The sequence below is a fragment of the Phlebotomus papatasi genome, chromosome 2 (assembly GCF_024763615.1).
Source record: "Phlebotomus papatasi isolate M1 chromosome 2, Ppap_2.1, whole genome shotgun sequence".
Classification (NCBI taxonomy): domain Eukaryota; kingdom Metazoa; phylum Arthropoda; class Insecta; order Diptera; family Psychodidae; genus Phlebotomus; species Phlebotomus papatasi.
The window spans coordinates 533,633-549,603 of record NC_077223.1 but is presented as its reverse complement, the minus strand read 5'-3'; the positions used below and the strand labels follow the sequence as shown (position 1 = coordinate 549,603).

General features: G+C 32.2%; 1 protein-coding gene across 3 annotated transcripts in view; it reads right to left on the bottom strand.

Moving 5' to 3' along the window:
* Window positions 1–15,971, bottom strand: part of LOC129802068 (protein kinase C, brain isozyme) — a 132,611-nt gene that overhangs the window by 66,011 nt on the left and 50,629 nt on the right. For all 3 annotated transcript variants that reach the window (XM_055847628.1, XM_055847626.1, XM_055847629.1), the window contains exons 2-3: window positions 2,941–2,972; window positions 429–511 (exon numbers count right to left, since the gene is read on the bottom strand). In XM_055847628.1, coding sequence (XP_055703603.1) covers window positions 429–511; window positions 2,941–2,972 — 115 coding nt within the window. The remainder of the gene's footprint in view (window positions 1–428; window positions 512–2,940; window positions 2,973–15,971) is intronic.

The following is a 15,971-nucleotide window of genomic DNA, read 5'->3' as shown; positions in this document are numbered from 1 at the left end:
TCAAATGTCTCTCGACATCATCATATTTCAAAAATATTTTATTGAGAAATATAAAATTTTTACAAAAAGCCATGCTTATAAAAATTCATCACAAATTCTGCAATGATTCTTTACATGAACATGAAGGTGATTTGGAGTTCCCAACCATCCTATTAATATTTTTTCACTTAAACTATGCCCTTGCTATGATACTAAATCATTCATTTCCTAAAATCCTAATCTCATCTTTATTCTGGTTTTGTTTTTTTAAAAAAAATATATGTTTTAAAAATCAAAAATAAGGATCAAATAAATAAATTCTAAACTTATAGAATTTGTGTACAAAATAATCCTCATATTTGATAAAATGATTCTAAAATGACAAATTTCTGTATATAGGAAAGGATTTGCATAATATAAATGTTTGTAGAAAATTTAATAAAACTTACATCAGAGTCAGCTCCTTTGTCAGCACCAGGACATTTGAATGTGACGTATTCGTGGCATCTCTTGTGGACGACAAATGAGCAAACTGGAAAGCAAATGTATTATCAGATTTCTGGACAACTTCCCAGACACCCTTTATTTCAAGAAGATTTAAAATTTTCAAATTGTATTTAAAGAAAAAAATGTATTGAACTTCTAAAGCAAGCCCCTACTAAAAATTATTTTAGGCTACACCCCTATCAGAAGCTGTGACATAAGTTTATTGACTAATGTTTTATAAACTTACATCGCGTAGCAAAGATATACCTACTTTGCGTATCTAAACGCGTCTTGATTAAAACGTAAATGATGTTTGGACAAAACTGTGTATTCACAGCCTAATGCCCTAGACACACTCACGACTTAAGCCGAGAGACGACTTAGCGGAAAATGATAGAAATGTAGTTTAATCATTATGTTAAATAAAAATTACGCTAAATCGTGTCTCTGCTAATCCTCAAGTCTGTCAATGCCCTAACGGCACAAACGGCCCAAACAGACACCACAGGCTGATTCTAGAGAATGTTTAGCCTATAAAAATTGAGCATAAAGATTTATCCTAAACTGTCATACACTTAAGTGGGATCATCGATTAGAGGTCCTCGCATGAATTTCTTTTACCCGATCCTTTACTGTCAAATTTTACAAGCTAAATATTCTCAAGGATCAGCCTGAATCTAGTTGAGTCTTAAGACTAAAAAATCAAAGATTATTTTCGAAAGCCAGAGAAGAGACATTTTTACTTATCGTCTCGTCTTCAGGAGGCTTCAATACTTCCTGCTCAAATTTAACAATGAAAAGACTCATTTCATTATAATTTTCCTCATAAACACCAATTAATGACTTTCTTTGAAATAAGATAATTATTCATACATTTTCCTTACCATGTGCGAAAATTTAATTTGAAAATTCTAAAGTATAGTTTGAATTCTTCGAACATCAACCAATTTCTCTGCAAGTATAGTTCTATTTAACTTTTACTCAAGACACTATTAGAAAATGAAACTCCAACTGTCAAATAGAAGGACGTGGTTTATTCTCGAAATTTCAAAGTGAATTTCCAAGATTCGAACTAATTTTCACTGTTAATAAACAATTATGAGGTCGTCTGTAGGAAAAAGTTAAGACCACCAATTTTGATACTCGATAAGCTTCAAAACTAAATTTGTCTTCTGAGTCTCCTTGAAAAATTATCAAGAAGCTGAAATATCGCTTCAATGGCTTTTAAAAACTAATCTCCGAAATATTTCTGTTGCAAAAACTATGGCTGTATTTAAGCAAATTATAGGACATGTAACTTATTAAGCTTAACAACAAATGGTTTAGAACCATTATTTTTAAACAACTAGCCACATCCTTACAAGGCCATTTCGACTTATTAAACAAAAAAAACATAAGCAAGATTTCGTAGTCACTGAATAAAAAGAAAATTAAATTTCTTACGGAGAGTGCCCAAGTAGAAAATTAACATTACAAAACCTTATTGGAAGCCACGCCCACTTACGAACTTTCTTCATTCAAAATAAATCATTATGAAAAACTGACGTTAGGGAAATTTAGTAGAAGGGAACTGGAACTCGTCGGGAAGTGAAGTCACCTTTAGAAAAACGACAACTCTTTTCAAAGTTTGGATGAACTAATGAAGGCGTGGAGACCGAGCCGAAAGCTTTGGAAAGAATTGCCGTTTTTCTAAAGGTGACTCCACTTCCCGACGAATTCCGGTTCCCTTCTACGAAAATTCAGAATAAAGTTCGTAAAAGCTTCATTCAAATATCAGCAGAAAAGTTCTTTTGACCTAATCAATAAAAGACTTTAGATCCTTGGAGAATCTTAAGAGGTATGTATGCCATGTATGGTATATATATTGACAAATCGGACAATTTTTTAATAGGACCTAGTCATTTCGTTTAGTTCCTAAGATCCATCGTCTTCAAGACTTTAATTTTTCATTTATTTTTGTTTATATTAAACATTTTCCCCATGATATTAAAAAAAATAATGTAAAATTTATAAACTGGAATTTAATTTATTAATTATAGTTAAAAATAAAATTATTAAAAGATATTAAGCTTAAATTGGTCAAATATTAATATACCGCAGCTTAATTTGGGGGGCTTAAAAATAACTTTTAAGAGTTTGTTGTAGAAGTTCAATACTATCTAGTTAGAAAAGCATTAGACTTTTCTGTGACATCAAATTACCGTAGATGCGATTAACTTTGTACTCCTGGGTTGACTTTGGATCCCTACATTTCCTGTGCTTTTCTTTAATTCTAGCAGCTAAGAAGGGTCTTTACTCAACGGACATGTTAGATCAGACCGCATAAGATCATTGTTAAAGTGCTAGAATTAAAGAAAAGCTTACGACCAGAAGAATGGTAAAGTCACCCGCATTAACGCGGTACGTTGTTCCTAAACTGTGTCCAAATTTCCAGTTGGCCGGTGATTATGTTACATGAGATGCCGTTTGACTTACCTTGGCACTGAAATCCCTGCTTGCCAAAGCCCCTAAAAAGGGAAATGTGAGTTAGTAAATTTTATACTTTTCATTAGAAAATTTCAGACCCATTGCGTGTATCAAATCAAAATCTAATCGATATTAGAGTATTATTTGATATTAACAAACACCGAAATAGGTCTGAGATAAGAATAGTTGAATTATAAATTACATTGAGAGTTCTCCGTCGTTTTCTAAATAAAAATCCGTTTATCAAAGTCATTGAGACTTTCACACTGAAGATACTCAATCGCATTTTGATACTTTTCTATTCCTCACCTGAGCTCTTGTCTATGGAGAGGAAAATGCTGCAGCTGATGCACAGAAAAATTCTGCTTTTCTCAACCATGAAATTGCATCACAATGTCATTATAGAAACAACAGCAGAATATTCTGACCTACAGCTTGCAGCAACAAATATTTAATTTACAAGTCAATGAGTCAGGACCAAACTCAGGGTCATTATGTCCAACATTGACGGGTAGCCTTTGAATCCTCAAAAACCTCTGGGCTCTTTTGCAAATTGTAATCAATATGGTCAGTACTTGATGCTTATTCCATTAGGATAATGGTGTATTCATTATCAAATTTCAGGACATTTGGTAACTCTTCTCTATTTTTAATTAATTTTATTTTGCAAAACTTTTGATAAAATCAATAGGGGAAGGTTTTCAGGATTCGCACACACTTTGGCTTCAAACATATCATATTTTTCCAATATTCATTTTATAGATCTGTCATAATTTTTCATAAAACGTGTATATTTCTGTTTCTTAGGTAATGTTGAGTGAGATTGGGGCAAAATTAGTCAGCAAATTATTTTTTCAAGGGGGAAATATTAGGGTAAAAATGTGTACATCACTTCCAGACACTTCCACAATTTATATGAAAGAGCCCTTTACACTTCCAGCATTTCGGAAGACTCCTGAAAATATTGCAATACTTCCAGTACTTCTTACACTTCATGCACTTCACATACTTAGGGATCAATCATATTTATTTATTATTATGAAAAAAAAATCTAATTAAGGAAATTTAAAAAAGATCACAAGAAATTTATTTTTACGCTTTTTTTTTAATATTTTGCTTATATTTTAAATTTCTAGCTACAGATATTCTTGCATATCAACAATATTTTATTATTATCTGTATTTTACGAATGTGTAGCAAAAGAATTCTTTCTATGGATTTTCCAAGAGACCTGTGAAGTTACTTTTGGAAAAGAGATTCTCTAAAAAAAAGTATTATCGTTTCTAATTTATTGAAACTGCGTTGAAAAATCTGAAAGAGACCAAAAGTACGAGCGCAACAATTAATTTAGCACTTCAGAAGTACAGTGTCGGCCAAACATTTCTTGACAAAGTTATATTCGATAAATTAGGGGTGGAATGATTAATTTTTCGGTACTATCGAATCGATAGTATCGACAAATCTGTATCTGTTAAATTAAATTAATGAAGACTTTTATCGCATTGTCAGGCCATTTATTGTGACATTCTTAATGGAAAGCGACTGTTTGTAAATATTTGCATTAGCTAGAAAAAGTACAGTTACCGTTTAAACTTTTTAGAATCGACAGTCGATACGGTCGATACTATCGAAAAGAAGCTATAATGTCACCCCAGGTAGTAACAATGATTAATTTTTTTCTTTTTACAAATGAGTTGCCTGTAATCCAAAAATATTATTTATACATTTAAAAAAAATAATTTAATATCGTATCAAAAATATTTATTTTCCAAAAGAATTTTTTATCGGCTAAAAGTTTCTTGTCACATTTGAAAATGTTACTCTGAAAAATAGATCATCCGACAGGATAGCGGTTAGATCAGTGAGATGTTTTTAAGGTCATTGCCGTTAACCCTATCATACCCGTTTAACCTCGGCGCGGGATCCGGCCAATCCCGTATTCTGGAATTGGATAAAGAGGTCGTTGGTTAAGGATTACCACTAAAAAGTACCATAATATCCCGTAAAACAGTTGATACAGTTCGTACAGCTCCCTTTATTCTTTTCAGTGAAAAAATGTGGCACCCATGTATCGAGTTTTTAAACACATTCAAGCTTTTCTAAAGTTCAATTTTGTTTTCCAAAATCAATAATCTCTTCAATTGTTATCTATAAATTTTCTTCCACTCGAATACTTACAATATTGCTAACCATGTTAAAAACCATTTAAAATAAAGTTGATCTTTTCAAGAATAAATCCCTATATCAAAGCACATCATTTAAACGCGATCTAAATACACCTTCAAAATTCTTTTTTTGTAGAAGTCCATCATTTTGGCCTTTCCAAAATTCGTTTGACATTAAATATTACATAGGCACTTTTTCGTTCCTTACGTATCTTGTAAAAGTCCTTCAAGTAGTATCGACTTATTTGAAGGATACTTGGCATTAGAGACAATATACAGTAGACTCTCACTTATCCGTGGACTCTTTTTCCGAGTGACATAAAAAAATCCGTGAGACAGTTGAATTTTAAAAATTTTGCTGACATATTGTTCTCGTTTTGGAGTTTTTTGTTAATTGATTCAAAGTCAACTGCAATAGCTAAATTGTAACGAAAAAGATACATTTTTCATAAATAATGAGTATTGTAAATAAATTTATAACCGTCAACTGAATATTTCCTCGGAGAAATTACAACACAAAATTAAGTTATAATATTGTAGCATTATTTACTCTATTTTATTATCATAACCGAACTTGCTAAATCTCAACAAACTTTTTCGACCAAAAAGACTTTATTTTCGAGCACTCCCACTTCCAAAGACTTCCAAGCACTTCATTTCGAGCTGTACACCACTTCCGACCCTAATATCTCCACCTTGGATTTTTTTCATTACGTATAATTCACAAAAAATGTTAGTATCAGGTTTATAAATATTTTAAAAGGAAGGGAGGTTTTTACTTAAATAAAATTATGGTTTCCTTAATATTTGTTGTGAGGCAAACTATAACATCCAAATACCTAATACCATGCATGACAAATTTTGCTCCAGTTTTCCCTATCATTCACAAATAAATTCTGATAAAGAGATACAATTCCTAACCACTTTTCCTTATGCAGGGATGTCTTATGTATTTTGATCACGTTGTATATCAAATAAAGAATTAATTTACTGATGAAAATGGCCAAATAAAGGTACACTTTTGTTGGTGTTTAGGCCTCTTGTAATTAACTACACATTTGCACGCTGATTAAATGTATAACACTATCAAAGCGAGAGTAGTAGACAAAATACCATAGTATTACAGCAATTAACTAACACGTATACTATAGTCAATTAAATTATTTCTCCATAATTTACAGATTAATTGTTCTTATTTATACTCAATACGTGTGATTAATTTTGTTGTATCAACTATTCACTTGGTTTCTCTCTACAATGGCTGCGGAGAAAAGTTCAGTGAAAGAATCGTATTTAACAGCTACGATATATACCTTATCGTAGTAAATTAAATTTACAGAATGCAGACGAAATTGGTTTATGAAATGTAAGAAATGGGTGCACAATGTGTCTGGCGACAGAAAATGTAATTTGACGTAGAGAATATAAAAAGGATAATTTAATCAATTACACAACACTTAACCCATGAAAAGGTGCTAGTTACTTCGACAGTGTGCGAAAATGGATAGAACCTTTCAAGCATTTTCCTCAACTTTTTTGACCAAACTCCTCTATACATTAGTTTTGGGGGGAGGGAGCTTTTCATGTTAGTTCCACCGAGAAAATTTTATACATCAACTTTTTCCCTGCTGACCACTCTGTTGGTAATCATAAGAGCGTGTTGATTGTGAATGTTATGTTCCAACAACGATGCAACAACGTGAAAATGAGTTATTTATGTTACTTCTAAAAGGATGATAATAACGTGGTGGATATAAGGTTAAAATAATATCCACAGTGTGGTTTGTGTTTTTAATAACACTAAATTTGATTTATAGCACGATTACAGAGGATTACTTTAATACAATTAAACTCAGCCATGCAGCTTTTAAATCCATTTGAGTTTCATTGAAATTGTATATATGTTGTAAATGATTCTGAAACTTTTGTTCAGCTCATGGGAGTAATATTATGAAAAAAAAATGTATAACACTTTCAACAGTTCCTTCTGAGAATTTCTTGGCATTTTAATAATTGAGCAGAAAAATATTCCATATCTGTTCTCTGCTTCATGCATCCCTTTTGAACTTTTTACTTATTTGAATTTTTAAACTTTGCTCCAAAAGAGAAATCTTCCCTTAAGTTCAAACAATTAAATTTTCCCAGAACCTTTGGCATATAAGCGAACACAGTGCCTCTAGTATTGGTCTTACAAACTTCGTTTGTCCTACAGAATTGCCAGACAGTTATGATGTTGAAGGCCTTTAACCTTATCGTTGTGAAAAATTAAATTGAGAGATAACCTTAGGGGAAAGTTCCCATGCTTTGCACGGTCCCAAGCTTTACAATGACTAAATTTTTCCTATGTTTCTAAATAGTTGTGACTCCGCAATACGTTTTACAAACAGGACACTGTCCCCTAGTTTTTAGAATATGGGTGCTATGAGTCATATTTATTGAAAACATAGGAAAAAATAGACATTATAAAGCTTGGGACCGTTGAAAGCCTGGGCACTTCCCCTATCTAGGTTTCAGAAAAACAGTTAAACTGTTTTGCCTAAATTACAAACGTGAAAGCCAATAAAAATAAAAAAATATATATATTAAAACGCTATGTTCTGAAAAAATGCCTAAGAACGATATACAATTTAATAAAGTAATTCTAAATGAAGCAGTTCAAACAAAAACGAAGTCATTATCAGTTAGAAGAATTCAGACTTGTCAGTAATTCCAAAACCTTTCCAACGAACACAAATGCGCTCGAATGAGGAATGCCCTAATGAGAGATTTTTGAAACTTTGATGTAAGTCTATGTCTAGAATACAACGGTTTCTTGCAGTGCTACAACCCTTTAGATTTACCTAATTTCATTCTATTACAAATTAGAAGTTCTACTATCAAAAGGATTTTTGAATATTTTAATTTAAATCATTTATCTTGAATTTTCATTTTTAAATTATTCTTTTAAAATTCAAAATTTTCTATTCTTGTCTTGCGATTTTGTAAAAGTATAGTAAAGCTTTTGTTCTCACGGTTACAAGTTCATTTTTGACATTTGAGTTTATCTTTTCTTTCCCTACTATTCACAGTAAAAAAAGATTACAAGGATAATCGTTGGTTTGCTATAATAATGCTAGAATAATCGTGGTTTCTTGTAAAGTTACTCAAATATATTTTTCAGCAAAACGTGTAATCTGAAAATGTGTAATTTAAATTTTATGTAATGGCAAACTGTGTAACCAACTGCGAATTATTACACAGTTGTGTACATTTTCTTACATATTTCGTGTAAAATTACACAGTTTTCAAATAAAATGTGTACAAGTTACACAGTTTTCAGACAAAATGTGTACAAATTACACAAGTGTGTATCAGTACACACGATTACATGTTTATGTAAAATTTACAATTAAAACTATAGTAAAGTAGCTGAAGACTTTTTATTGTGTTCATAAGCTTTTCTTTAATTCTTGTACTCAAGGATGTAGCCATGATTTTAGTAAGAGAGGGGCTTAATTTAAGGTTATGTCAGTTCACATTTAATGAGCATATTTTTGGAGGATTGTCCCGCAAAACATGACCTTCGTGCGCAAGGAAGAAGAGTTTTCTCAAAAATCTCACAAAAAACCAATGTTATTTCAGTCTTAATGAAATTGTGTTTATTGAAAACCCAATAAAATGTTTTACTAAGACCTTAAATTAAATCTTTAATTTTATGTTTTAACTGATTTGGGATAAATGCGAAAAAACGTTCTTAAGCATTTAAATAATTTTTCGTTGAGAAAATTATATTTTCTTTGAGAAGAATATACTAAAAACAGCTAAAATGTTCTTAAATTTAAAAGGCTTTTATTCCAAATTGAATGGTTTTGAGTGTTTTGAAAATTTGAAAAGATTCAGCAAAACATCCTTGAAAAGGCAGCAGAAGTGTTTCACTACAGTGCAAATTCCTTCGTACGCTAAATTAAAATAATTTTTAATTGTTTTTAAGTGCTATGATTTATTTTAAATACTTAAAAATCATGTAGACGGGTGGTAACGGCCCCTCTCTGCCCTTCCTGGCTACATCCTTGCTAGCAGGATGGTCTTCACCGATCCGGTCTACCATGTCCGATCGGTCGAGATCACCCTTAAGAGCTAGAATTAAAGAAAAGCTTAGGAACAGTAGGGGGCGAAGTCAACCGCAACAACGGTATGTTAAAAATCTTTTAAATTTTGCGAGAAAAATATTTTATATCCAATTTTCAAAATTTTGTAAAGACGTTGAAAATAGTTGATTTTCAAAAACTTAAATCAAACCATAGAACGAATTTATCGATGTTTAAAAAAACCGAATCAAATTATTGGCTTAACTTCTGTTTTACTTGGTAATGATTTATATTCAAACCATTCGATCAAAGCTGGACTTTCGTTCTCCAAAAGTATCTCGGCTAAAAAGCAAATAGCTTCCGAATTTCTGTATAAGAAGAAATAAAAATGGATGTCCCGAACTCCCCTTGCGGAAAGGCCTACATTCAGAAATCAACGAATTGAGCTATAAAATATAATTTCGTTCTTTTCCATTTCATTTAAAATAAGTTTTTTTCCTTAGAATTTGCAAGAATAACTTATCTAGTCTTCAAATGAAATTAGGTTATGCAAAACAGTTGATGAATATATTTTAGAATTTAAAGCGATTCATTATTTAAATTTAAACCATCTCTGAATATAAATGTTTATTTCGAGGGAAAATAACCAAGCTTTACTTTTTATAGTTGAGCATTTCAAGTATTTTTTCGAAATTGAGTTCGAAATTCTGCATAAAATTATTCTATTTTTTATTCCACTTAATTTTGTTTTTAAATCAGTGTTCGTGTTTCTCTACCAGGTACATACAGGGGAATGTGGGGTAGTTCGACACATACTTATATTTTGAATTTTTTAAAATATAAATATTATTTACTGCAATAATGCTACAAACTGTCAGATAGTCAATATCCATTAAAAACTTAAATATAGTTAATATTCATTTAGAAAAAAAGTATTTTGAAAAATGTGTTTTCGGAGAGGGAAACTCCGTCCGGATGCGGCAACACTGTTTGTGGAGTTTTCAACCCAAGATCAAAAACTACCTCTTCTTCAGAGCTTTTTTGAAAGAAATTTGGGGTATATGAAATTGCCCCACTTTCTTCTAAGGAAAAAAAGAAAAGTTTTGGTCTTACGCATGAAATTTTCTTTGCGTAAATCTTATTTTGCAAAAAGTTATAGTGCGTCAAAGTCAAAGTTCTGAAATTAATATAAGATTGAGGACAGAATGAGCATCTAATTTTGTTTGATATAATTTTCGAAGGAGAAACATCCTCAAACTTGCGTAAATGAAAGTTTTATATCATATATTAAGTTGTATGTTGAAAACTTTGCATAACGTGCTGATGTCGACATCATTTGAAGCATAAAATCACAAGTTGGTGCTTAGACTCCGTAATTGCGTTTGATGGAAAAGCTTCAAGCCAATCTTCCGTGTGAGAACATATCGTATGAGATCGCTTGTGAATTTCTAGCTACTATCATGCATAAATATGCATTGCATTATGCTATGTGTTAATTTGCATATTTGCAAAGTGTCTGTGAGAATATTTGCATGATGGTATTTTATAAGTCTTCAGCAGAGATTTTTAGCACAAATTGTGAAATCAGTGATTATTTTGCCTTTTTGGAAATGTCAAAGAGCAAAGGAAGAATTTTAATGAATTTCTTACACTTTTCCTAGCATTTTGTATAATAAGTCACTCGAACGAACAGCAAAAAGAAAATTTCAAGATGTCCCAGGATAGTATTGTCTGGTATGAAAAGAATCTTATTTGGAAATCCAATAGAGAAGAACTTGAATTGGGAGGGACCGGAGGGACAGATTTTAAGTAATTGTTAATTGATTTCACACAATTAGTCGCTGTCATTCGCAAACAAGAATCTTTTGAGTGCTTCCACGATGAGGCCAATTACTCTTTGAAAGCATGTACAAAAGTCAACACGGACTCATTATGGATAATTAAAGGAGTGCACAACACGCGGTGATATATAGTTCCTAGGTTCTAGTTTATTCGCTGGCACCAGGAGTAAATAAGAAAAATTACTTTCTTGTCAAGTACAAAAAGACCATCTGTATCGGAGTCTGTTCAACTAAAAAGATTTATATTACTAAGCCACCATGAACTTCCCATTCGTCTCTAGAATACGTCCATCTTCCTGGAAAATAACAATTTACACACGTAAGACACGACAGTGTACTCAAGTGTGTAGTAACTTACATAATATACTCAAACTTAAGGGACGACAGGAGAAGAAGTGTCCTCGCAAGAGGGAAAATATAATAAGAAACAAACATACGAGAATTTATATATATATAGATTTTTTAGAGTGATACCAAATAAAACTATAATTGTTGTTCATGTTTGCGGTACTAAAGTCTTGTCTTGACAATATCCTTGAAGAACAAGAAGACTTAACCCTTTTGGAACTTGTAGGTCACCTGTAACCTACACAGATAATACAGTGATCTCTTTAGAAATTTGATCCCTTTAAGTTATCTTAAATTTGACTGTTGGAACTGCATAAGAGAGCAGTATAATACTCCTTTCGTATTAAAAGAAAAAGTCACACTTTTGAATAAAATTTTTGTATCAAAAAAGTCGTAGGAGAATGGAAGGAAGTCGAAGGAGAATGATCAAAACTCTATGGGCGCTGGTCCTGGAATCGCCACAAACGAGAGTAGGCGCATTTTGTAGGTACTGATATAAGATTAAAAAATTGCCGGAATCCAAGGACGATAAACGCTGGGATTCCTTGTAAATAAGCGTTTATCCTTCCGAAATATCACTGTTTTGACAACGAATTACTCATAAACGACTAAAGCGATCTTGATGACATTCGGTATAGGCTCAGTGTATTACTTAAACTTTTAAACTTAAAATCACCACAATTGCCAATTAGATTATATGAGGATATGTTTCTATTTTTCACGTACCAAGAGATCTTAATGAGGCGAAAAATGAAATATAAGAAATCTGGAAAATGTTTATTAACGTTATTACTTATTCATATTCTTTTCATTCAATCACGCTCGATCAAAAAACTCTTCGTGAGGATTGTTGAAAATACCTCTTCTCAGAAAGGAGTTATAAAGTAAAATGCTCTCATTTTGTATGGGGGTTATCAGAATGGAGGGTGGAGGGAAGGGGTAGTATGCATCCCTATACCGAATTTCATCAAGATCGCTTTAGCAGTTCTTGCGTAATTTGTTGTCAAAATAGTGATTTATCGGAAGGATAGAGGCTTTTTTACAAGGACTCCCAGCGTTTATCGTCCTGGGTCCCGAGATTTTTTTTAATCTTATACCAGTATCCGCAAAATCTTCCTTCTAAGAAATAGTTTTAATCCTCTAAAATTTTTCGTCCATAGTTTAGAACATTGGTCCTAGAACAAAAGTTGTTACCTATACCAATGTCTATCCATTGACATAGGTTCCGTTCGTGGCGATTCCGGGACCGGATTTGACCATTCTCCTTTAGTACTTCATTTTTATTTGCATATTTTTAATGCTTTAGTTTTATAATTTGGTTCCTTGTGTTTAAAAATAAAATTTGTACTGTATTTATCAAGAAGAAAGCCATGTCCAACTTGTACCGGCGAATTGTCCAAATTGTAACACTATGTCCAACTTATAACACTTTACCCTACATTTGGGAAAAAAATGAGATTTAGAGGCAGCCTTAAAGTAAATAGAATTATCTTTTTAAGGAGGTAAGTTGACACATAATATATTTACGAATAACAAAAACATTTCCTGGAACCATTCCTCAATTCTCAATTTCTCCTGAAATATGCGACTTTTTGACACGTAGGTACTATTATAAATCCCTCGATTTTTCACTGCCCAAAATTTCCACCTTATACCCCCGGGACTACATTTTTCAACATATCTTTTGGGAGTTTCCAACGATTTCTAAGAAATGGTGTCACGCTGTTTTGTCGATCCGTCAGGCCTTTAACACGCCAAGAAGCCAAACGGTTAGAGAAAGAGATTTAGAACGTTCGGGGGACCCCTCTCCCCATAAGGCGACCGTGGAACCATTATCATCCCCCTGATTTCCCCCATTTGAGAGGTCTCCTAGGTGAACCTTTCGGTCATATATGAAAATACTGTTAAATCATTAGTAATAGGGGAAAGCGTGCTACCTTCGGACGACTCAAGAGCTTCGGGCAATTCAATTTTTTCTCTATGTTTCTTATGGATTTTATCCAAAGCTCTTTTCTGAAAATTTGAGATATTGGACTAGCTATTGAAATATAGTGTAATAATGGGCCAAATTCATTTATAACATATAGTAAAAAATAATTGTGAGAAGTTTAAATCGTCCGAAGGTAGCGCACTTTCCCCTACCATTTTTTTAAGATCAAAGGTAACGAAGTTTTTAAGCTTATATGTGTATTTGTATGTATGTATTTATTATGTCATTACCATTTACAAATACTCATATTCAACTCACTATACATTGCGGCCATCGCCGTCTTAGCGTTGGTGACCAACCTCCAGGATGAAAACTATGGAAAACCCCTTTAAAGGTTGTATAGGGTAAGTGCTCATAATTTTGGACAGTTTCTTATTTTGGACACTTTGAGGATAACATTGGACACTAAAAATAAATTGATTAAAATGATGGATTTTTATTCCAATATTTGATGAATAATGAATTCTATCTAAATATTTGTTCTTTTTGGAAGATTTTAACACTAAATACGTTAAAATTTGAATATGATTTGAGTTGAAATTGCTTTGTTGAAAATTCAGTGTGAGCAATTGCTTACGAGAAATATGACAGAACTTCGTGGCTTACTTCAGTCTTATTTAGTTTTGGTGAAGTACTAACAAAGTTTGTTCGCTGTTTTTGAGTGATATTATTGAATATTCATTGAATATTGTGTTGATTCACGTTACTGATGATTTGTACATTTGACCTGAAGTGAGATTTGCCTTGTGAATTATATTTTTCGTGTCAAAAATGGGAAATTTTTTAAGACATTCACCAGTGAGGTGATGATTCTTATTTTGGACAGGTGTTTTTCTCACGAAATTTCGTGAAGTTTTAGCTTTTGTGATGACTAGGTTGGACAAATGCCTGGAGAAACAAAGGAGCATCATCTCTACGAAAGAGATGTAGCGAGAAATGCCTTGAAAGGCTCCCGGAAAGGTCAGGGAATGAGCGAATCCGCACGTACTTGGAGTGCCCAAGTCAACTCACTTTGATGAATGATATGGAAAGTTTCCAGGCTTCTTGTGACATTCCACGTTTCCCTTACATGACCAGGAAGAGGACTTGGTAAGATTGGTTCATGAAATTAAGAACAATGGGCATCCTGTTGAGGCGGATTATCTGTCCAAATTTACAGCCAAGTTGTAAAAATTAATAAACAAGTTGTCCAAAATAAGAGCCAAGGTCACCTCTACTTATCAATTCATTTTTAAACGTATTAAAAATAATTTTAGTAAAAATAAGACGATAAATAGCTTGCTAAGTTTCTAAACAACCCTTCTGAAAAGAGAGTAACAAGAAATGTCAATTAGTATAGAAAATATCGCACTTCAAACTTGGAACTTCGATGCTTATAAGCAGACTGTCCAAAATTATAAGCACTTCCCCTATTGTCAGGTTGACACTTTTACTACTTTTTATTTAAATTTTTAATTGTGAATTTGTTGTCCATGAGTGTTTAAATGGCTAGAGCTACAGCCAAGCTATAATAGCTCTATGGTAACAGTATGGGAGCTGTAAAAGTCTTGAAATTTTGGTCAAGAACCAACAAATATTATTTTGTCCTAAAATCAATTACGTTACTCCTCAGCTATTTCAGACGATTTTTGAGCGATTTATAAATCGGTTCAAATCGATTGTGGACCCGTAAACGATACGAAATATAAATTATACGAAAATACAGTGTGACCTCGATAGAGTCTACTAATTATTTCCAGATCTGTTGACTTTATTGGAGTCTGAAAAAATTAATTGTTGTGGCCAATTTGTTATGGCATCGACATTTAACCTTTGCATGATTATATTTGAGCTGTAAGAGAAGTGGTACCTGATGACAAGTCTTAAGAGAATACTACTAAATTTGAATTAATTTTGCTTTAAAATTGTAATCTAGGTCAAACAATTTTTGCTATTTTTATTATTTATACGACTAAAGATTCGATTATAATTAATCGGTTAAACTTTTCTTAAAAGAAAAATAAAAGATCTTTAAATAGTCAACAATTCTATCTCTAAAACCCAGTAATATAAATAAAATCAACAGCAGAGGAAGTGATACAGTCGCTCCTGGGCGACTTGCAATGGTCTTATAGCAAGATTCTTCCAACACGATACATATAACATTGTAACATGATTATGTTGCAGCAATATCTCAATTCGATTATCAATAATAGAGGAACTGAAGTCGCATTACGCCGAAGACATGAAAAATTGCATTTTTGAACAATTTAATTTGCATGAACACTGTAGTAAAATAGTTTTCTTTAAATATTTTCTACTTAGAGGCTTTTACCATGTACATTTGCTTTTTATTTCCTATATCTACTTGTTGTAATGTTAAGGTATATCGAAAATCGCACATTTAATTTAGAAAAAGAGCAATATTTTACATATTCCAATTGCTTTTTCTTCCCTTCTCAATCTTGAAAAATACTAATCAAATCAATAAAGGAATTTTTAGTGTCATTTATTAATAAATCATCATGAAATTTAATTAATATCAGTTTGAAAGAAATTGAAAAATATCTTCAAGTTCTTCAGATATTTTTCTCTTTGGCTTTTCCGTGAGCCAAAAAAAAATAAAGCAGTAGCAGAGGAGGATTTGCAG